General features: G+C 41.1%; 1 protein-coding gene across 1 annotated transcript in view; it reads left to right on the top strand.

The window, feature by feature from the left end:
- The first annotated feature begins 8873 nt into the window (after nucleotides 1-8873).
- KDM3A (lysine demethylase 3A) overlaps nucleotides 8874-21939 on the top strand; it is a 49405-nt gene continuing 36339 nt past the window's right edge. Inside the window, exons 1-8 of the mRNA XM_090035335.1 lie at nucleotides 8874-8982; nucleotides 9186-9429; nucleotides 12620-12775; nucleotides 15855-15956; nucleotides 17475-17577; nucleotides 18938-19062; nucleotides 19670-19742; nucleotides 19828-19916. Coding sequence (XP_089891461.1) covers nucleotides 9238-9429; nucleotides 12620-12775; nucleotides 15855-15956; nucleotides 17475-17577; nucleotides 18938-19062; nucleotides 19670-19742; nucleotides 19828-19916 — 840 coding nt within the window. The 5' untranslated portion in view covers nucleotides 8874-8982; nucleotides 9186-9237. The remainder of the gene's footprint in view (nucleotides 8983-9185; nucleotides 9430-12619; nucleotides 12776-15854; nucleotides 15957-17474; nucleotides 17578-18937; nucleotides 19063-19669; nucleotides 19743-19827; nucleotides 19917-21939) is intronic.

The following is a 21939-nucleotide window of genomic DNA, read 5'->3' as shown; positions in this document are numbered from 1 at the left end:
TTGAAGTTCTTTGAAGAAATAGTTTGGCTTCATAATAAGATCTGATTCTCTGGGGTTATTAGTTATAGCATACCCTACTTTAAAACTCTGACAGACTGCTATTATAGTAGTACATTACTAGTATAGCTCCTGTTCTCTTCTCTTGCTCTTGTAGGAAATTTGGAAACTTCAGGCAGAAGAAGTTTACAATTTGCATATGGAGACTGTAAAAGAAAGACAGCATTTTTTCTTCATGTTTGTGGGCCCAACCCTTGAACACTATGAAGAGGGGTGCTTAGAGAAAAAAAAATGTTTAGTTTCAATGAAATGCATCCAACTGAGGCAGCTTCATGAAAGGTGGAAAGAGGCAGCAGTTGCAGATGTACTGCCCTGCTGCAGTACAGACACCCTCTCACCAGCATCTCTCTCCCTGCTGCACTGTGAGAGGTCAGGGAGAGAGAAAACAGCAACCCTAGGTTACACAGGAGGGGTGAGGCTGAAGAAAGCTTAATGATCAGCTAAACAATTAGCTATACTTATTTTCCTGGCTATTGCTGCATTTGGCTCCTCTTGTGAATCTATTGAGAAATCCAACCTACCTATTGTTTTTTTCTGGGCTTTGGAGATGTCAGACAATTTAAACATAGATTACTTCTAAATGCCTACGTGCAAAGGTTACCGTTTCTCAGTTTGCCTTGGAATATGTATGATCCAAATCTATGATTCCCACAGACTTACGTTTTTCCCTTTTTATTGTCCATGTTATTAAAACAGGTGATCCATTTCTTTCCATCTCACAATAAACTGTGTTTCAAAGGTATTTGGGGAGGAATATTCAAGTTTCTTGTGGATAGGGGCCAAATACAGTTTACACAATAAGAAAATCCAGGGATTTGAAAATGGTTTACTGGGTAACATGTATTGTTCCTCACAAGAAAGCTACTGTTACCCCCATTTCACTGGTGGAGAAACTGAGGTGCAGATAAGTTAAGAGGGATGCCTATGGGCACACAGCAAGTTAGTGGAAAACTCACATAGCTATCTTGTGGTCTCAGGCTTTTACCAGAGCTCAAAGTATTATCAGGGTATTTGCCTCCTAAATCAATACTCTTTAAGAATTTCTCAAGGAAAGGGAAAATCATCAATTCTCAAAATCTGCTCCTAAAGAAGTCTCCATGCCCAATTTCTAAAACGCCCTGCTCTCATCTTGAAATATGGTGACAGCTCACTAAATGTGAGCACCCCCCAAAATAACAGTGCTCCCCATATAATACCATTTGCTCTGAACCATGGTATGGACAGTAAGTGCAATGGAGCAAGCAGACGAACAGTGAAATGAAAAGGAGTTTCCAATGTAATGGGCTCTACTAGTGAAGATTTGTCCTTGGTGGGATTTAGTCAGGGGACTAACAGTAAAAGCTATAGACCCAATAGCTTCTTTCACTTCTGCAGGTTTTGTAATTCATAATATTCAGTATTTCCAGCAGGTCACGCAAATCTTTAGTGAAAGTTTGTCAAGTTCTCCTATACTGCAACCAAGATGTAATATTACAAGAAAGTAACAGCAAGTGAATCCGGTCAGTGTGACCCCAGAGCTGTGTGTATCTAATTTATGAAAGTACTGTATTCATTTCAGATAGTAAAGATTTTCTTACAAGTCTCCTTGTCATATGTATCCACTATGTGAGACAGCACATTTAAAAAACACAGATTAGAACTAGAATAATAGAATTATAAAGTTGTAAGGGATCTCAAGCATCATTTGGTCCAACCTCCTCCACTCATATAGGAATGCCATTCCTAAAGCATCCCTGTCTGATGCTTATTCAACCTTCTTTTGAAAATGTCCAGCCAAGGAGCTCTTGAAGGTTAGAAAAGTCTCCAGTCTACTAAAGAGAAGAGTCTCTGCCTCGTGTGAAGAAATTTAATCAGCTAACCATATTTGTTTAAAATTAGAATGGATAACAAAGCATTTGATAATGCTCTCCGAGAAGCAAACTTAGCCCTTCATGGGAATGGACATGATGATTTACCAGCATTTGCCAACTCCAGATTATGTTATTTAAACAGCAAGGGAACTTGGACATGACTAAGTGGCAAGATTTTAATAATATAGCATCTTTGCAGTTTGTCCCGAGCATTTTTAAGATAAAATTAATTAACAAAGAACAATTTTACCTCGGTTAATTAAATAAAGAAATTGAAAAGTAGGGAAGATCTTTGCTCAGGCTCTAGCTGTTCCTTGTGGCAGACAGATGATGTTAATAAGGCATTTCTGCTGGGTGGGCATTGGATTCCCAAGTCTTTAATTGTTTACATAATGATACCAATTTTTTTTCAGTGAACCAGCTCAGTTGTAAAGTCATATTATGATGCATTTGAATTCTTAACCAATAGTATAACTGCATTTTTAATTTTTTTTTTAAGTGACAGGTTATGTTTAAAACCAAAACTGGTATCAAGTTGACTGTATCTAATATCCCAGGTTTGCTTAAGATTTTTTTTTTTTTTTTGGGTGGGGGGGAAGGGATTTTTTTTTCTGTATACTCCAATTTGACTTTAAGATAATTTTAAAGAGGGAAGCAAACTCATTTGAATTTTTTTTCTAAAGTCTCCTTCCACAATTATCTCATTTTAGGTCTGATAGCTAGTAAGTCTATTGCTAACCCTATTGATTGAAAGCAGGTGGAAAAAAAGCAAGGCAGAAATCCTGAAATATATTTTGTCAGCAATGGGAAAAAGCTAGTTTGGAATTCCATTCTGCTAGGTGTGATTTCCCTTCGAGTGGGAAATTTCCTCTTTAAGCACTGTACTGTAAGTCACATATAAATATAATAAACATTAACAATAATGAAGCCCAGGTCTCCTTACCGTTCTTTGACTTGCTCAGAAAATGGGAGAAGTATAACTTAAATGAAAGATGTCAACTCTTGCAAGCTATAAACTTCTTCCTTTAGAAGCTGGCAAACAAATAAGCCAGTAAAGGGAGAAAAGTAGGCAACAAGTCCCCTAATATACAAAGCTGATCTGAATCAGCTGTGCAAATGTGCCACCTCTCCATATAATTTCTTAGGTGGTCCTTTGACTGTTTGAACAAGAGAGTATCTTGGAAGACTGCCACAAACTACAGGTCCTTTCTACCGTTATTCTTTTTCACCATAGGACTGAAGCCATTTACAATAAGATTGTTTAACGAAGTCAGGCTGAGCGGGTGAGTTCAAAACTGTGATATTTTGCCACTGAGTAATAAATTCATGGGAATTTTTTTCCAGGGGTCCCTCTCTTCTCCTCTCCTGCCTGTTTTCATGAATCACTGAGTACTGGTGTCAGTGGGAACTGAAGGTTCTCAGTACTTCCCAAGACCAGACTGTTGGTTAGTAAGACTGAACTCTTGAGTAGTCTGATTGTGTGCATGCTTTCGACTTTTATCGTGTTTCCACTGCTTTTTGATTTAGTCCTTCACTGTGAAGGGATGAAGTGTTGGTCTTTTAATTTTTTATTCTTACAGAACTCAGTACTACAGGGTCCTGACCATAACTAGTACTTCTAGGCACTGTGATAATGCAAACAAAATAGTAACTACAGTATCTAGTGTTCACCATTAAAACTATTGTCTTGATTGTATTCGAACTGGTATGTTACCTTGAAGTTGCAAGGTCAGAGTCCTTTTTAGAGACCCATGCCCATTTATTTATACTAGAAATAGTTTTCCTTTCACATTTAATGCTAGTTACCTGTTGCTGTTCTGTGTAGAAAGTTCCTATTTTTCATGCTGACTGATTAATCATATCAATTATTCATTCACATAGGAAGCCCACTTTTCAAACGTAGGCAGCTAAATGGATCATTGCATTCAAATGGTATCAACACAATCGATGTTTGTTGTGTGTGTGTGCGTGTGTGTGTGTGCGCGCGTGTGTGCATGCACATGGCTAGATACTTTATATCCCGGAATGCAGAATTTTTAGGCAACAAGTTTAGAAAAAAGGGCTGTTTGGGGAAAAAACTTCTACAGCACATATCTTTTGATATCAACTTTCTGTTCACCTGTACAACCTCTTTGATCTTCAATGCCAGCTGCAGCCATGAAGAGAACATCTATGGTTGAGACAATGCCACCAGCTTACTGTAACTTATTATCTAATGATTAAAAGGCAGATTCATTTCAGGTCTGTTCAGCAGTTTTTGCTTCAGGAATGCTCGAATATGTGTAGTTTTCATTTTCAAAACTGTTGCTGTGCAGTGCTAATTTCATTCCAGTCTGTGTAGCCAGCTATACAAAAAGCATGCATCAAATGCCTTTCTGTTAGTAGAGAAGGTTGAAATGTACAATTCTGTAGTTTTTTCAGAGGGTTATATATATCTAGCAATTCCTTTGTGCTGCAAAAGTCAGCATAAGTTCTGTTTTTCTAATGCTTATATATAGGCATTCAGAAGCTCCTTAGCACAGTTTAATGAGGCATGTATTTGTGTCATCTGTGGGTGAATAAGTTTCCAGGTCACCAAATATTTTTCTGAAATTACATATTTCCTTTTACATTATTGATACATAGAACAGATGCCAGGAAATACTTCAAGTAGGTGTAAATTCCTTTGGAGGCCATCTGAACTAGCAAGAGGATAACCAGGCAAACAAAATATAACCATTTTGTGTTTTCATTAGACTCTTTAGTAAAAATCCTGGGTTTTGAGACTGCTCCAGAATACGTGATAGATTAAATATATGTTGAAAAAGGTTGAGCTGAGATTACAGTCCACTATTACATAATACATTTTGAAGTCTTAAGAGGCTGGGATGAGCTCTTGTCAGATTCCCTACATGTCACAGACCACAGGATTTCACCAGGCACATCAAAATAGTAACTTCTAGTTTAGCTAGGTGATTTTAGAAAGAAATTCAATCTTGATTTAGTCTTCAGGGCTAAGTCCAGACAGTCAAATAGCCTGAGGCTAAATCAATTTAGTCTTTGCAGGTTAGTAGTCACTTGTGATTCAGAAAATTCAGCCACATGCCTGCAGTGGCTCAGGCTAAAGGTCGGGGTAGGAGAGCATGGCTCTCTGGCACATAGACAGCATGGCATGTGAATTCACTTCCCCCTTCTGTTGCCCCCAAGGTCTCTGGGATTTGTGGTCCAGAATCACAGTCACAGGACTCTGCAGAATTGCTTATCACTTCTTCTTGCTTCCAGGTGCCTCTGGAACTTGCAGTCCACAGTAGCAGCCAGCAGTAACTTTCAGTAAGTTTAGCAGAGCAGGACAGCTCTGTATGCAGGGGAAAGGGGGTTTAACCGTGCCCTCCCCCCAGCCCCAGACCCCAGCCAGGGTTTGTTTGGGGTTGTGGGGAGGGGAAAGAAGTCCCTTCTCTGCTAGAGCAGACAGCACAGTCCAGCCCAGGGCTGGAAAGCATTTTGGGATGCTGGCAGACTCTGATTTAACTTAAACCAGGAAAGGCTAGGACAGAAGTTTCATAAACCAGTTTGACCCAAATCAGTTAAATCTGATACTACATTCAGCCAGGTTTATCTTAAACCAGTTTCAGCCATTTTGAAACTGGTCTATGTGCACTGAACTTCTATTTTGTTACAGGTTTAAACCAGTTTCTGATGACTTAAAACAGTTCGTGTAACTTCTGTCCCCAGCCCATCTGATGGGGAATCTATTACATCCCTTAGGGAAATGCTTTAACATTATTTCTCTTCACTATAAAAACCATGTGCCTTATCTCTAGTCTGAAACTGTCTAGCTTCAGCCTCCAGCCATTGGATTTCATATTCCTATCTTCCTTTTTCATGGTGATCACTATGGGTGACTGGTGCCTCCTGAATCTGGGGGGAGGTAGGGATTCCCCCATGGCTCCAACGGGGGAGGTGGGGTTCCCCCATGGCTGATCACCAAACCAGTAGTGAAACCATAAGTGCACTTCCTACTATGCATCGCTAATGATGATCACTTCTGAACGTTTAAAGTTTGAGGGAGTTTTTTTTGTTGTACTGTTTTGTTTTCGTCCAGACTTTCATTATTTTGTGTCCCAATAACTGCAATTTCCTTTTCTCTGCTCTTGACAATCTTTCCCTGTTCAAATCCTTTAAAAATGCTACTGCAAAGTTCATTTTCTTAGATCACCCCTGTGATCATAATACTGTCCTATCATCCCTTCACTGACCCCTTCTACTCTTTCATATGAATCATAAACAGTTTACTTTCACTTTCAGGGACATTCATGGCTGGTTTCCAACCTATCTATATTCTCTCATTTAGTATAGAGACATCAGCTAGAGCTAAACTGTTCTCAGTGATGGCAGATGACAGAACAAGGAACAATGGTCTCAAGTTGCAGCAAGGGAAGTTGAGGTTGGATATTGGAAAAAACTCTCGCACTTGGAGGGTGGTGAAGCACTGGAACAGGTTGCCTAGAGAGGTGGTGAAATCTCCTTTCTTGGAGGTTTTTAAGGCCTAGCTTGACAAAGCCTTGACTGGGATGATCTAACTGGGGATGGTCCTGCTTTGAGCATGGGGTTGATATGGTCCCTTCCAACCCTACTTTTCTGATTCTGTCATCTTCAATCAGCCCATGATGCCTCCATGGCACACTCATCAAATTTTTCAAAATAGCACTTTCGTGCTTTCTTCCATGTTGCCCCTCACATGAAGGAATAGCTCTCCATAGCATCCTCAAAACGTCTTCACTGTTCTATTTCAAGTCTGTCCCCTGACAATGTCTACAAAAATATTACAGACTATTGGTATGCGTGACCACTACCTGTCACACTGACGGATACTGTCTCCTTGTTTCCCATCAGTCTTTATTTTCACTTGTTGCTTCATGTCTTAGATTACTTAGGTTACAAACTTGCACAGTCAAGGGGTGAGTGAGGGGGAAGGTACTCATTATACCAAAAATGTTAGCATAATGGAGCCCCATAATTAGGGCTTCCAGGTTCTATGGTAATACAAGACATTTGGTGGATTGGAACATACATTTAAGTTTCTGTCATGCTTTACTATTGGTTGTAGCAATTGAAGGTCCATTCCTGTTTGCCAAATAGAATTTAATACTCTTTCTAAGTAAGCCTTTTTTTTGCTTTCTTTTGATGTCATTAATTATGGGAATTAGTATTCCCATAATATAGCTACAGTTGTGATTTAATTCTCAAGGAGAAGTCCGCTGTGACTTCCATGTATGCTATTGATGTTGGTCAGATATTGCATTTTTCTTTGAATGAAGATGCTACAGAATACCGGTTGATATTGCTGCTGAAGTTCCTTAAAAGTTTTGGGATGATTGTTTTGGTTGTGAGACTATATAGATTACATATACTAATGTTTTTGTTCCTTTGTTGAAAGGAGATAATGGCTGAAGAACAATCAGAAGTGAAGCTGTGAAGTGAATGGGTGGAAAAAGCTTGAGGCAGAAGGTGAAGCAGCCAGCACAAGTGAAGATGGCATCTCTGAAATGGAAGCAAAAGAAACCAAACAAATGGTGGCAATGTTTAACGGGTAACTACAGTGTGGCAGACTCCCTGGGACTGAGGTGTACTTCTGGAGGCAACAGAAGCATGGACCATCTTGAGTACTTGTTTCTATCAGGAAGCACGCTGGTAAAGGTATGGACTGTGGTTTGTCATCTGCTTCTTTTCTACCTGGAAGGAAACATGAGAGAGGTTTCCTATCCGGGGCACTTCTTTTGCCATTTTCCATTACACTTCTCACTTGACGCCCTACTTTGGAAAAGCAGAAGCTGGCCAGATGGGTGTCCATGTTATGCAGGATTGCAGTCAGACTGCCTCATGATACTGAATGAGACTTAGCCAGCTTAGCCAAATCCTCAGTTTTGTGGAAACGAAACATTTGTTATAAGCGTACACCGAACTGAGTACTTTATTCTGTTGGCTGCTAAGCACTACGGCGTGCCTTCTCATAACGGTAAAAGCTATGACTGGCTTGTCTGTGCAGGGTAAGCCATTGGCCGCCTCTGAAACGTGACGGCTTGGTTGTATCATGCAATTCCCTTTTGCTTGGGGTTTCTCCAAAGTCGAAGGCATCTCCAACCACAGGTCCCCTTTCCCAAGGCACGGGATGCGCATGTCTGTCCCACTGATTCATGAAAAACTAAACATGCTGGGTGCTTATGGATGTCCCCATCTATCTCACCATGACGGCTTTAAACAATCAAAGAGCCTAGCTGTCTCCATGGGTGCAAGCCAGTCATCCAGCCACAAGGCCCTGGCTACACCCTACCTCATCCTTTCCAACCTACCAAGCTGCTAAACAAGATGGTGGCCTCTCTGAACCCACAGCCTCACTTCCATGTCTCCCCACGCCCTGGCAACATCGTTCCCTCTACTGCACATGCGCAGCGAATGCTAACAGCAGGTGCCACGCCCTTCTCTCTGCGCGCACGCGCATACTGCCCCAACGCTCCTCCGCAGGTGCGTCCCACCAGTGTGCGCCTGCGCAGAGAGTCCCGCAGGTGCTACCCCCTCCCATCTCCTATATCTGAGTACGCCGAGAACCGCACGTATAAGGGGCCTCTTCACTCCTTGTGCCTCCACCAGAGATCCCTCCGCCATCCCTTACTCATTCTCCCTTAACTTGTCCCCAAAAAGATTTTAAAAAGCCCGCACTGATGCCGCGAACAACAGCCCTTCCGTTTCCAGTCTCGGTCTCGCCCTCGGCGCTTCCTAAGTGCAAGCAAGTCCCGGGACTCTTTTTTCTGCTCCCCGCGGAAGCATCTCTTTTCAACAGCACTTTACTAACGAGCCACCTCTGAGGTTGGCTCCGCCCCGGGACCAATGAGAGGCAGCGGCTGCTTGCGGGCCCCACCCCTTTTCCCGGGACGAGCCAATGAGCGTAGGGGGAGGTGAGGGGTGGGGGGTGTGAATGAGGGGGCGTGTGTGGGACAGCAGCAGTAGCAGTACTAGGCGCTGGGGGATGCTGCTGGTGCTTTGGAGCTGTGGCTGTGGCTGTGCCTGTGCGAGGTGGAGAGGAGGCTGCAGGCCTGGGGTGAGGGCAAAATGTAGGGGGAGGCTAGAGGGGGCAACACTCCCTGCAGGGGTTTGAGGGTGGCCCCTTGGGCTCTGTTCTTCATGCAAACTTCCCTCCATATCTGCTTCCCTCCCCCATCCCCCCAGCAACCCCCCCCCTTACTCCAGTGCGATCTGGTTTGCAGCAGTCGGGTGAAGTTTGTTCCTGTTTTCTCTCCCCAGCACCTTTGTTCCTTTATGTCCTGAAGAGCTGCAGGCACCCCCATGAGCTAAAATGACTCTGGGGCTGCAGGGGAGCTGGCCCTTGCTAGTGGGCAAGAGGTTCCTCAGCCTGTCGGAGGAGGAGGAGGAGGAGGAGGAGGAGGAGAGCGGCTCCTGGGAAACTTCGCCCGTGTCCGAGTGGCCGTGGAAATCGGGCAGGATCCGAGCGGTTTCGCACACGGATGTTTCCAAGCAGGACTTGAAGGTGGGTGGGAATTGTCTGGAAGGGCGAGCGTGCTGTTTCTTAGTCAGATGGTGATTTTGTTGGTGGTGGTGGTGGTGTTTTTGTTTTGTTGTGGGGGGGGGGAGGTCGTTGAACCAGAAAATATTATGAATAAACATAATCCATGTGGCTGGAAATGTACGTGCTGGTGTCGGAGGCTTCGGGTCCACTGGGATGTTTCCAAGAAGCTGCAAGTATGCGTGTGTCTGTCTCTGCAACAAATGTTGCTTGAGTTGCAAGGTGAGCAGATTGGCTGTGTTGCGGTCTGCTCCCTAAGTGTGGGGACAGGTCTTGTGTTCACAATTTGTTTTTGTGTAGAAAACCAAAGGAGTAGCGGACCTTCCAGTGCTGACAGGGCGAAAACGGGCTGCTATTGCAATACCTTTGTTATCTTAGTGTGTAGCATAGCATCATAGGCAGGTATTGACCCTGTTTTAAACAACCATGGCTAAATGCATCAGCCTATGGCTTCTTGGATTTTGCAATATGGACCTATTAATTGTGATTGTATTAAAAGACAGCTTGAAACATAAAATACTTCCCTGTGCTTTGCTGCAGTTGCAGTAGAGATGTCATCTATTGCCAGTGAGATTTTTAGATGACTCACAATATATTAGGGGGAAATGAGGAGGAGTTAGTAACATGTGACTTGCCAGTGGGCCACCAGCAAGTCTTCCCTGAACTGTGAGACCTACATGAAGTATGTGCCGAAGGTGGGCCTTTGTGGTAGGAAGGGGATTCTGTTATGTTTTGTATTCGTTTGTGCTGGTGGCTGCTATATTTCAAGGTAAAATTCTTGTTACCATTCTCTTTCTAAAATCAGTGGTGTTCTTTTCCTTGACCTTTTTAGTGGGGAAACTTACTGATAATAATCAGAGTTCCTTTTCTTATTAAGGAGGTACCAAGTGGGTTTTATTATCTTATTTGTGTTTAGTGTGTAAACTTTCTGACTTTGGATGAAGTTTAACTTTGAGAGGGCGGTATTGTAGCCATATATAGTATGGTGGGGTGGAGTCTCATCTATACATGGCATGTTATGGGTGGCATCAAAGCCTTATATGGCACGGGGAGGAGAAACTGTTCATGGTGTTGTCCACATGGAGCACTCTCTAATACTAAAAAGGCAGAGGAGGAGGTGCTGCTGGGAACTTTGTAGGGCTTTGGTGTGAACCCTATAGCTGGTTACGGCTCTGCTAGATGAGCTTCTTTAATGCATTCTCTCCAGTATTACCATGTTACTAATCTGCTTCTCTAATGCATTCTCCAGTATTAACATGAAAGAAGCTGCCAGGATGGCAAAAGATAATTGGGGCAACAAAGACTGTTTCGTATACAATGTTTCCATTCCTAACTAACAAAGGAAAGTTGTTGCAAAAGGGTGATGGGCTGGAGAACCAAAAAGAGAAAGCAAAGCTTGTATGTTGGTGCGTAGAGTATTTAGTCTCATGTACTGTATTTGATTCTCTTTTTAGTCTCTTACTCCAAGTTCCTGTTGAGTAAGATCAAGTATAAAATAGTCAACCCTACCTGAATGTGTTTCTCGTGACCCTTGTTGATATCACACTACAAAGTTTTAAAATGTTCCTTTGGATGTAGTGTTGCCTTCTCAAGTAAAAGAAAACAACATGGTTTTCTGCTAAATTCATAAATTGCTGAAGTTGGTTAATGAGATCAAACAATTTTATTTTTTGTTCTTTTTTTTTTTTTTTACATCTGTGATTTGCCTGTTACTACAATACCAAAGTGTTTGGGTTGCATGTTGTAGGGCAGTGGTCACCTACCAGCAGATCTTGATCCACCAGGAGATCTCAGAGCCTCTTGGTGTTGATCCAAGGCTGGGGTGGGGGGCTGGCGTGCATGCATGCACATGTGCGCCCTGGGCCAGCAGGTCAGTCAGTGTGGGAGGGAAGGGATGGGCTAGATCGAGGCCCTGTGGTGAGGGACTGTGCCACAGAGGCAGGAGCAGGGGTAGGTTGTGGGGCCCTGGCCGGGTGGGACTTACCTGCTGGGGAGATGCGCCCCCAAATAATTTTTTCTTCCTCTACCTCGATCTGCTCCCCCCTTCTCTGCACAGACTTACCTGCTGGGGAGGTGGCAGTGGCGGCGCATGGTAGATCTTGGGTTGCTTTTAAATGCCAAAGGTGATCTCTTACTTAAAGCTTGGAGACCACTGTTGTAGGGGGTTTCTTCTAAGATATGGATAATTTATATTTGAGTGTCTTTTTAAAAAGATTCCAAAGTTTCATCTTAATGTGTTTAAAAACATCTGACGTGCCAAGGGTCATCTTTTTAATGCACATAGATACAGGTCTTGGGTGCTGCATTTTTGTATCGTACTTCTTTTTTTTTTTTTTCCTTTTCCATATCGCTTTCAAAGGAATTCCAAAACCAACTGATCAAGCTTAATGCTTGCTGATGCTTTCCTTATTTGGGCAAAATAAAATAACCTGCCAAAAATGCAACTGTCTAGGTGTTTTTTGAGTCACCAAATCCTGATGATATGCACCAAACAAAATGGTCAAAAAATGTTCAGTCTCACTTTACACTGTACATATTGACTGTAGCTCCTTTTTTCTGGCTCTCCTTTTGGGAAAAGTGAAATTAAGCTCTTCAGGGACTCTGATCTCTTTGTTTCTGTAAAGCAGCTGGCACACTTGAGTGTTGTAAAAATAGCAAGTGAAGATCTTGTGATATTGTGCCTTAGTATAAAAATAACTAAGTCTACTGCTCTCTTCTGTTTTAATGCAAAATTGTTTTATACTCTGCTCAGGAGTAATAGTGGAGTTCTGAACATGCACACACTTTTTCTACTAGAGTCTGGCCCTTTGTAGAGAGAGAAGCAGATAATTTGAGATAAAACTCTTCCAATTTAAATATATTGCATATTATTGATGAGGTTAGAATTTTTTTTGGCTAGTTAAAAGCTGTAGTCCAGTCATTTTATAGTGATAGCTTAATTGTGCGAGAATAGAGTTATTGTGTGCTCTAACGATAAGCACTTGAAATTTAATTTTTAGAAAGCGATTCTTTTAATATGTTTAATGGTTCACACTGGCCTCTTGTCTTCATCCTTGTGTGATGTATCCATGACATTGTATGGAAGACATTTGGTTTGAATAGTGTTTGTTTTTAGCAGCTTCTTAATGTGTTCTTTTCCCCTTTCCTTCTTCAGGTGTGTGTGGAATTTGATGGTGAGTCATGGGAGAGGAGAAGGTGGATAGAGGTATACAACCCAAAAATGAAAGGGTTTCTAGTTGAGCAGAAGTTGGTACTGGCTGAACGGAAGTCTCAAGTTGCCTCTACGCCTGCAGTGCAGTGGCCTGCAATGGCAAGTATCCAATTGACTTGATTAACTTTTTTTTGCATGTTAACCTTTTAAGGCATTATTTCCTATTTGCTTGTTTTGTGGGCTAAAGAACTCCTAAAGGCTTTTAACTTGGCTATAGTAAATGGCCCAACAAAATCTAAAATATATTACTTTGAAGACACATTCTCTAAGTGTAGGATAGATGTATTGAAATGAGCCATAACCCAACTTTGCCAACATGGTTCTGGGTTTTTTTGTTGAATCCCATGTGCAGCAATGGTAGGCAGGGTCTAATATGCTGTTATTGGAGGCAGTGTATGCCACTTCTAAATGAGGGGATCCCATGTATCCCTTTATAGAAAGACCCTTGTTCCCAAAACTGTGGTTTGGGAATGAAGCTATGTCAAACTGTTTATGCTCCTGGGATTTGAATTTGCATCTTCCACTTGCCAAAAAAATGCCCTAGCCCCCAGGCTATAGGCTGGCTAGACTGAGGGAACCCTCTACCCCTTCGGTTGAACCTGGGCAATGGCTAGCCAAGGGTGTAAGACATGTAAGGCTGGAGAGCAAACTGGAGGAGCCTGTTTCTTGCCTCATGAGAGAGGTACTTCCTTGGGCACGTCCAAACAATCATGAACATTTGGTTCCCTGGGGACAAGTAGCAGTGGCACACCTTTTGCAGCTGATGCTTGTACCCAGGGAACATCCATACTGCGTGTGCTTTGGTATGTGGCAAGCTACCCTGGGTGGGGTAGGAGCAGCTGGGGTCAGCACTGTGCCGGCCCCAGCAGACTTATCTGGGCTTCTGGGGAGCCCCCTGGGGCTGCATCAGCAGTGATTCTGCTGCATGGAGCCTGGCCAGCAGCCATGGTGCAGCTCTGGGCAGCCCAGCTCTGATTTTGAGTGGTGCACACTGCCTATGTATGTGCTGCTGTACTTTTTTTTTTTTTTTTCTGTGTGTTTTTTTTGACCCCTGGATATCCTGCAGAGGGGGAGGAAGCAGAGCAGCACATACATAGGCAGCGCTCCCCTCTTTTTTTTACACATTTGGTGCCATGGACCACACAGCTGCACTCGTCTGGACACAGCCCTTGAGTTCTGTTTTCCTAGTCCCAGTACTGATATATCCAATAACTCTTTAATGCAAAATGCACAGGCTGTCCCAGGGGCCAGAGCACCCTCCTCCATAGTGTGCTGGCTGCTGTGGATGGTTACCAAAAGTTGTCTGTGGGACAGACATGTTAACAGCGTAACATAAATCAGGTTTGTTTGTTTGTTTTTTTTTAAACTAATGTCAATTATGCTGATAGCTGAAAGGGAGAGTTAGAATTTAACCACATTGATAATTCAGCTAAAACGTTACACATTTATTTCAAATGAATCTTGGAATGAATACTCCAAAATACTGTAAAAACTACATACGGGATAGCAATGTTGTTAATGATGTCACCCACACAGTAGTTACAAGCATGTATTCCAGAATATTTACAGCTGGGCTAGTAAGATTCTAGCCATCTCATCCTTGCTAACACCAGCAGGTCCAACTTGTACTAGCAAAGCACCCCTCTCCCTTGCTTCATTTCATCTAGCTGGAAAGTTCCAAACGCCTATCTTGTTATTCCCAATGCATAACTCCTCATTCTTTGTTAATCCTGGTGACCTTTCTCTTGGAGCTCCAGGAGCCAAATACCTAGACTTCCCTCCCCGCTTTCAATCTCCTTGTTATTGTTGACCTACCTTTTTACCTATATTAGCATATCTGTTGTTCTTCTCACTTCATCTATCCTGCCAACATTAATGTTGTGTGTGTGCGAAACCATGGATTCCTGGCAGATTGTCATGCTTATGTTTGTGATAATAAAACATGCCATCATCTGTTGCCTAATTAGGTTACATTTCATAATTTCTACAGGGAGCTGATTGGCTTTCTCAAATTATTACCTTTAATAAGAGCCACTAGGTAAATGAGAGCCAGTAGTAGCTTGTTTCCTCAGCAAAGATGAAATGGACTAAAGCTGTGAACATATGACTTGGGTAACAACCAATGTTGTGGTTATACCTGATTTTTTTTTCAAGAGGCGACTGGAAGTTGCTCTACTCCAGGGGTGGCCCAAAGTAGCACAGGCAGCCTTGTGTGTATGGCATGCAGCAGATCATGGAGGGGGCAGGGAGCAGAAAACAGAGCAACAGATCAGGCAGAGCATGGGGCAGGAAGCAGAGAGCAGTGATGGATCGGGCAGGGGAGGGGGATGTGCTTAATCTGTGGCATGTCAGCCAAAAAAGTTGGTTCCCCCACTGCTCTACTTCATAGTGGTATGTGTTATGTCCTCTCTACACCAGTATAAGTAGAAAGGCTGATTGTGGTGGTGTAAAGGTATTGTCTGCACCTTTTTAATATCTTAATTTGAAAACACCTAGGACTCATAACTAACTTCTGCATATGTCTGTGCATACCCAAATTTTTGACAAGAGAATTCCCAGCATGCCTTTTTTGTATCTGTCCTTAAATGTACTTCCTTGGAAAATTAAATACAAACTTAAGTTATTAGTCCATTATAAGCTGCAAGTTATGAGAAATTGTCTCATTCTAGTGCTAGCGGGAGGCTTATGCCTCCCTGGACAAGTTAGCAGGATGCCATGCACCTGCCATCTGTCTAGTACTAGTGTCCTTGAATTACAGTTCTGTCATTGTAGTGTAAAGGCAGTGTCGGCTCTTTAATAAATGTAATGAGATGGTGGCCTTCTTTGGTGATATGACTGTAGAGAAAATGCTTTTGGTTAATATCTGTGAAAATTTTTGAACATGAACTATTTATGAAATACTTGGTGTATAGTTATTTTAAAACAAGACTAGCAAGAACTGTCACCTCAACTTGAATTATTTAACTTTTTGAATGTATTAATAACTTCTCAACTAGTGCTATTAAATTTCAAAAAGGCTTTCTGAGATGTGCTAATGTCAGTAAAGTTGATAGTCAAACAAGTAAAAGTGTCATGATAGTTCATGAATTTGACAAGTATTTTAGCCTGAATTTTAAATAAAGGAGAAAAGGGTGAAGAAGCAGGGAAGAAAACTAAACAAGCTTCTCTTGTTTTCTAGATTTATGAATCCTTATTGGACAAAGCTGGTTTGGGATCCACAGTTTCTGTACGCTTTCTTGGAGAAGAGAAATGCATGTTTCTTTCTAAAGATCTGTTTCAGGTAACCTTATTTTGGAATAGCTCATAGAGGTTTAGGGAAAAATGAAGCTTTATTTGTCTAGTGTATTCACTGCTGAAGCCTTATATGAGTAAAACCTTGAAGCAGGTCCACATTGCTATAATTTTGAAAAATTGCTTTCTAGTATGGTGCTTAGGTATCTTATAAAAATATCTATTAAAAAACCTGCAGATGATTGCTCAGTACACAAGCATTTTCTAATGCTTGGTATGAATATAATTTATAAGTCTCCTGGTTCCCTGGCTGGTGAACTGCATTTATGCTGGTAAAATGGAGAACCATTGGTCCTCTGATTTATGGAAATAATCACCACCAGATTAGCAAGAAAGGAGTAGTTTATATATGGAGTGGAGGATAGATGGTGATTCCTACTATTAAACAGAAATTATTCACAATAGTTCAGGATAGGAAGGGGTGAAGAATAGAATGTAACAGAGTTAGTTGTTAGTCCCATGTTTTTATACCACTCTCTAGCAAAGGTTCCCATGGGATTTTTACATAGATGTTTGGGAAATATACCCTGTAGTTTATCCTGTTGTGGCATTAGTATCCTGATTGAAGCTGAGAATGAAGTAGTCTTAAAATAGTACAGGGAGAAGGGCCTTGTCTAATAAATAAGTACACGTTGTAAGAAGATTCTTCATTTCGAAAGCCAGAGGCTTTCAGAGCCAAGTTGATCTTAAACTATCTCCCATGAACCACTGAGTTATACAGTAGGGAAACAAAACTGTAACCCCATTTTTTTTATAAAGAAAGGCCCTTTGCCCTCTGTGCTTCACCTGCAATTTACTGGTATTAGTTCAGGTAAGATTTGAGGTGATAAACAAGGATCCTGGGTCTCTTTGAAGAAGAAAAAATCAGAAATAGTCTGATTTAACCCCCCCCCATCCACATTTTTCTGTGATTTTTTTAAAAAATGAAATGCCACTTATATCTGTATAAGTGGTATTTCATTTTAATCATGAAAAAATGTGGATTTGGGGTTTGTTTGTTTGTTTGTTTATTTTAAATCAGAAAATTTCTGATTTTTCCTTTTATCACTAGGGATCCTGGTTCTCTCTGGAAAAACTGTCTTTCACAAATGTTCATATACGAGCTCTTGCAAGTTTGTTATAGTTTTAGAACCATACACATTACAAAAATGAACAAGGGGAAAATTGGTGGATCAATTAAACTCTCTATAATCTTTTGATAAGGAAAGAGACTGAAACAAAAAAGGCGAAATGGGGATTATTTATAGAATAATGCTAGAGTAGTTCTTGAGGGTTTGTTTGTTTTTTTTTAAATGGTCAAAAGTGTTAGTCATAGGAGAAGTCATTGTATTTAGAGCAGAAATATATGAAGCAGATGTATCCAAGTAGGGAGTAATATCCATCAAGTTTCATGTACATTGTTGCCAGTCTTTGGAGACTGAGGGTGCTTTTGCCTGAAAAGTAAGTGTGTCAAACATTTCATGCTCTAAAGAACAACTCTTTGACAAAATACTTTCATCTTTAATAGGATGTGGACAGTTCAAAGCTTCCTCTTATGGAGGACCAGAATATTAATGAAGAAATTCAGGCTTTCAAAACGAAATGCCAAGATGAAAGCCATTTGTTGCAAGGTACAAGACCACCCTCTGGTGGAAAGATACTGGGAGTTACTCTTCATTGCTGATATCCACAGTAATATTGTCATGAGATAGAAAATTCCCTTTTTGATTTTTCTTCCCTACACTTCCTTGAATGATTGTCTGTTCTGCTGCCCATTCCCAAAACAGTGGGGTTTAGTTTCATTTTGTTTTGTTTTTGTTTGTTTTAGATTGCTGGGGAACTGGCACAATTCAAGTGAAACACTAAAATATGCAATAATATAGAGACTAGACCAGGACTCCCCCTCCCCCTGCCCTGCAGTCCTTAAATATAGGGACCAAGTATAGCCTCACTTTTTTTTTTTTTCTCGTAGAAGTAGCTGAGCAATATCTATTGAATTCAATGAGAGCTTCTTGTTTGCTCGGTACAGTACATCTAAAAATCAAGCTGCTTATCTATTTATGTGCCTGACTTCAAATGCACACTACTTTTAAACCCTTTTTCTACACAATTCCATAACTAAGTAGAAAAGCTTTGGAGACCTGTTTTTGGTAGAGTTAAAAATTGGTTAAAGGCTCTTCCAGCAGTCTTCAATACTGGTTCCTACAAGTCCTATTTTGTATAGATAAATGTGCAACTTCTGGATAAGAAGTGATACAGTGAAGTTAAGTGACATGAGAGTCCTTGAAAACAGGAAAACCCCACAAATATAACATGCAGGGATCCATTTCTAGGTCTGTTGATTGGTGTCCATTTTTGTGACTCTGAAATTCTCAGTCACCTTGGCCCCTGATGTAAGTGGTGGCAGCCTGAGAACCCCAGGGGACTGTTCCAGCAAGTGGGCAGTACTCAGAATGCAGAGGTATTGTTGTCTAACTCCCTTCTTAGAGCTATGGCAGTACCTTCTTGGCTGGTATCATAGTGGATATGTGAAAGTTTCATCATGTTACTTTGCTCACTATTTTCAAGTGCTGCTCACTTGATTTCTGGTATACAGTCTTGCTGGCTAGGCAGCATGGATACATGGGAAAATAACAAATTACCATAGAGTGGAGGGGCAGGTCAAACTAGCCCCCTAGCCAGAACCAGACATGGGGGCTGCTCCCAGGCTGGATCTGTGGAGGTGGTGGCAAGGAGTCTGGGTAGGTGGCAGTGGGGTCCAGCAGGTACAGGGTGGATGGGGCTGCCACCGCTTGCCATGTCCATCTGGGACTGGTGGCCCCAAAATCTGCAGCAGGCCCCTCCCTGGCCCCCCAACTTTTGGTAGCCCATGGACTGTATGGAAAGGCTCTGTAGGCTGGATCCACCCTGTAACCATGTCTTTGACACTGCTGCCATAGAGCACGTCCCATGTTCTCACTTTCTCTGAACCCCTTCCTTTTTTTTCTTAAGGTGGCAAGAACATAATTGGTTCAAAAATAAGAATCTATAGCTTGAAACCATCTACTCAGTGGTTCACAGCAACAGTTGTAAATGGCAATCCGACTAAAAGAACCCTGGAAGTCAACTGTGAGGAGGTAAAGCAGCAATTGTTCCAATGTGGGTAGCAAAGGGTGGAGTGGTGGAGGTGGTGGGGAAGGAACGGAACCCACCTTGTACCTAGCAGTAGTTTTGTTCTTGCGTATCTGCCCAGCTGGAATGATAGATCTAACACTTCATTCCAACTGATACAGAATACTTTATGTTGGTAGCAAATGATTTATGGCACAAGTGGAGGAGCAGAGTATTGAAATGTCCTTTCTAGATTAAAAAAAATATGTCAGACCCATTATTTTAGAATCTCTACTACTTGTACAGATCAGGCAGCTGGTTGTTTCTGAGGATGCCTTATAAAATCTCACATTATCAAACTTGAAGGGAAGCAGGCTTTAGTCATCTCTGAAACTTTGACTTGCAGTTCTATAAAGTTAGGTATTTTGAACCTGAAAGGTTAAAAAATATGGATTCCTCCATAATTGGAGTATTACAGTATTTTTTCCCCTAAATTTCAAAATGCTTCTGTTTCTCCTAAGTTGCGGAGACTGTAGGCATTTGGATCTGGAACATCTCTTAGAAGTTTTTGAAAAGCATTTTTCTGTATATTAAATTTGTTTTATAAATACATTACTCCATTCTTTCTTTAAGATGCCAGCTTTAAAAACACTTGATCCAGAACTGATTCATGTTGAAATTATACATGGAGATGATGGGAAGTGTGGTAAGATCTCTTCTATTAGCCTCTAACTATATATAATATTTCAGTATGGAAAACAAGGCTATAACTCCATTGCTTTCTGTTTCAGATAAATCCAAAAGAAATAGGGGTCTGAAAAGAAAATCATCTGAGAAAAAAGGAAGTATCGGTGCCAAACAAACAAAATCTTGTCTTAAGGTAATTCTGTCCTTTTAAAAAACAAAACAAAACAATAGAACACTGTCATTTAAACGTTAAGGAGCGTTAGGTAACACAGTTGGTTATACAGAATATAGTTTTTTTTCCTCTGGTTATTTATTCAGTGCTAGTTTAACCATGGGAGTAGCAGTCTTTCTTTAATTCATTCAGTAAGTGGCAAAAGAGTAATTCAGCTTGGTTGAAATTGCTTTGTCATAAAAGAAGCTACAGTCATAGGTGATCACAGGGTTTTTTTTGCTTCCAGGGTATACTTTTCCCTTGTTAACTACTTGTTTAGAGAGATTTTAAGGAAGAGTAGGTTTATATAGCTAAAAAGAAATCTAGGAATAAGGGGAATAAAATAATTGTCCTGTAACAGTGACTACCTACTTGCCTTGGGGACTAATGCTACCAGACAGTAGCATTGGTCTTCCATAAATACTGTATGTTGTTTCTTCCCTGTAAACAGAATCTGGTAGCAATCCTAATATTTCCATTTCAGAGTCAGTGTCTGTGGCTTCAATTCAGGAAAGCTGTTTAGTAGAAGTCAAAGGAAGTTCTTCTGGGTGACTTAAATATGGAATTCAAAGTGGAGCAAATGGCTTAGTTAGAGAACAGCATTTCTAATAGTCTATGTAATTAATATAAGGCTCTTGGACCTGAGCGATTTTCTTTTTTGTTAAGAAATAAGGAAGATGATGTGATAGCTATTGCCTTAACATAGTACTTCTGTTCATGAGTCCTGCACTAGGACAACTATTTAACTCTAATGATTAAGTGTCACATTAGAAAATTTTAATGGCTTGTCAGAGGGGAATTAGCCTGGAGTAACTGCTTTTGTGCTTTCTCCCTGTGGATAGCCTTTATTTTGCGGTAAAGGTACATTTTGAGTGGTTAATCTGCACAAAAATTGTCTTAATGTGGCATATGACTGTCCATAGAGAGATTTAGTGTAAGCTAATTTGTTCTGATTTACACTTTTTGACATGGATAAGTCATAAAAGTATAATAGATCATGATAGAAATATCTTTAAATGTAGGACATAGAGGAATATATCTGTTCAGACCCCTCTGGAGGTATTTTGTAAATGTTTTGAGGAGATGCTTAGGTATGGCAAACCAACTTTTTTTTCCCATCTAGTCAGGGAAACCTGAAACAAGTGTGTTTTAAATGCGATGTTAGTGAGAATGTAGATGAATAAGTCAAAGAACAGGATTTTTTGCTTGTTCTTGTTTTTGGAGAGCAGGTCTAAGCACTTTCAGCCCTTGTGGTGGGTTTGTTTGTTTGTTTTTTGGCTTTAAGATTTGGAGGCCATCTTCTGTGAACATTTGCTTAAATTTTGAAGTTCAACAGGTCCTTTGTTTTAGTTTAGTATCATATCTTGTCAGACTATATATCAGTCTTGACAGACTAGGTTCTTAAGCATAAAGCAGTAATTTTGGTTAGTCCTAGTGAAATGCATTGAAGCACGGATACGGACACTGGATTTGACCCATTATTCCGCAGGGAACTAATGAAAAATATCAGTGTCCTTGGAAGGTTTTGATCATAGTATCATAGTACTGAGGGTTGGAAGGGACCTAAACAGATCACTGGGTCTGATTCCCCTGCCCCAGGCAGGAACAGGGGCTGGGATTGTATCACCCCAGCCAAATATCTGTCCAGCCTCCTCTAATAAACAGGCAAGAGTCTGTGTTTTGAACCAATAGTAGCTATAAAGCTGCTGCCTTCATAACTAGGTACAGATAACTATGTCTAGGCTACTATGGGGTTTTATACTACAGGCAGTTCCATGTTTAGATTGATATGGAAGTTCTCTTATATAAACAGGTAAAATAACCTACTGCTACTGGATCTACTTTCCAGGGGATTTCCTGCACAAATTTAGATTTCCAGATAAGTTCTAAATCTTGTTTTTGACCTTCATAGCCCATGTTTTTCAAGGGATCAGTCTGTTATGGTTTGTAGGCCGCAGTTAACTAAGATCACAATATTTTTCTAATCTCCTTTCCACGTTCCTTC

This window comes from Crocodylus siamensis, chromosome 2, assembly GCF_052110815.1.
Source record: "Crocodylus siamensis isolate JL-2025a chromosome 2, ASM5211081v1, whole genome shotgun sequence".
Taxonomy (NCBI): domain Eukaryota; kingdom Metazoa; phylum Chordata; order Crocodylia; family Crocodylidae; genus Crocodylus; species Crocodylus siamensis.
Note: the sequence above shows the minus strand (reverse complement) of the source record. Positions and strands in the feature narration are given on the sequence as shown.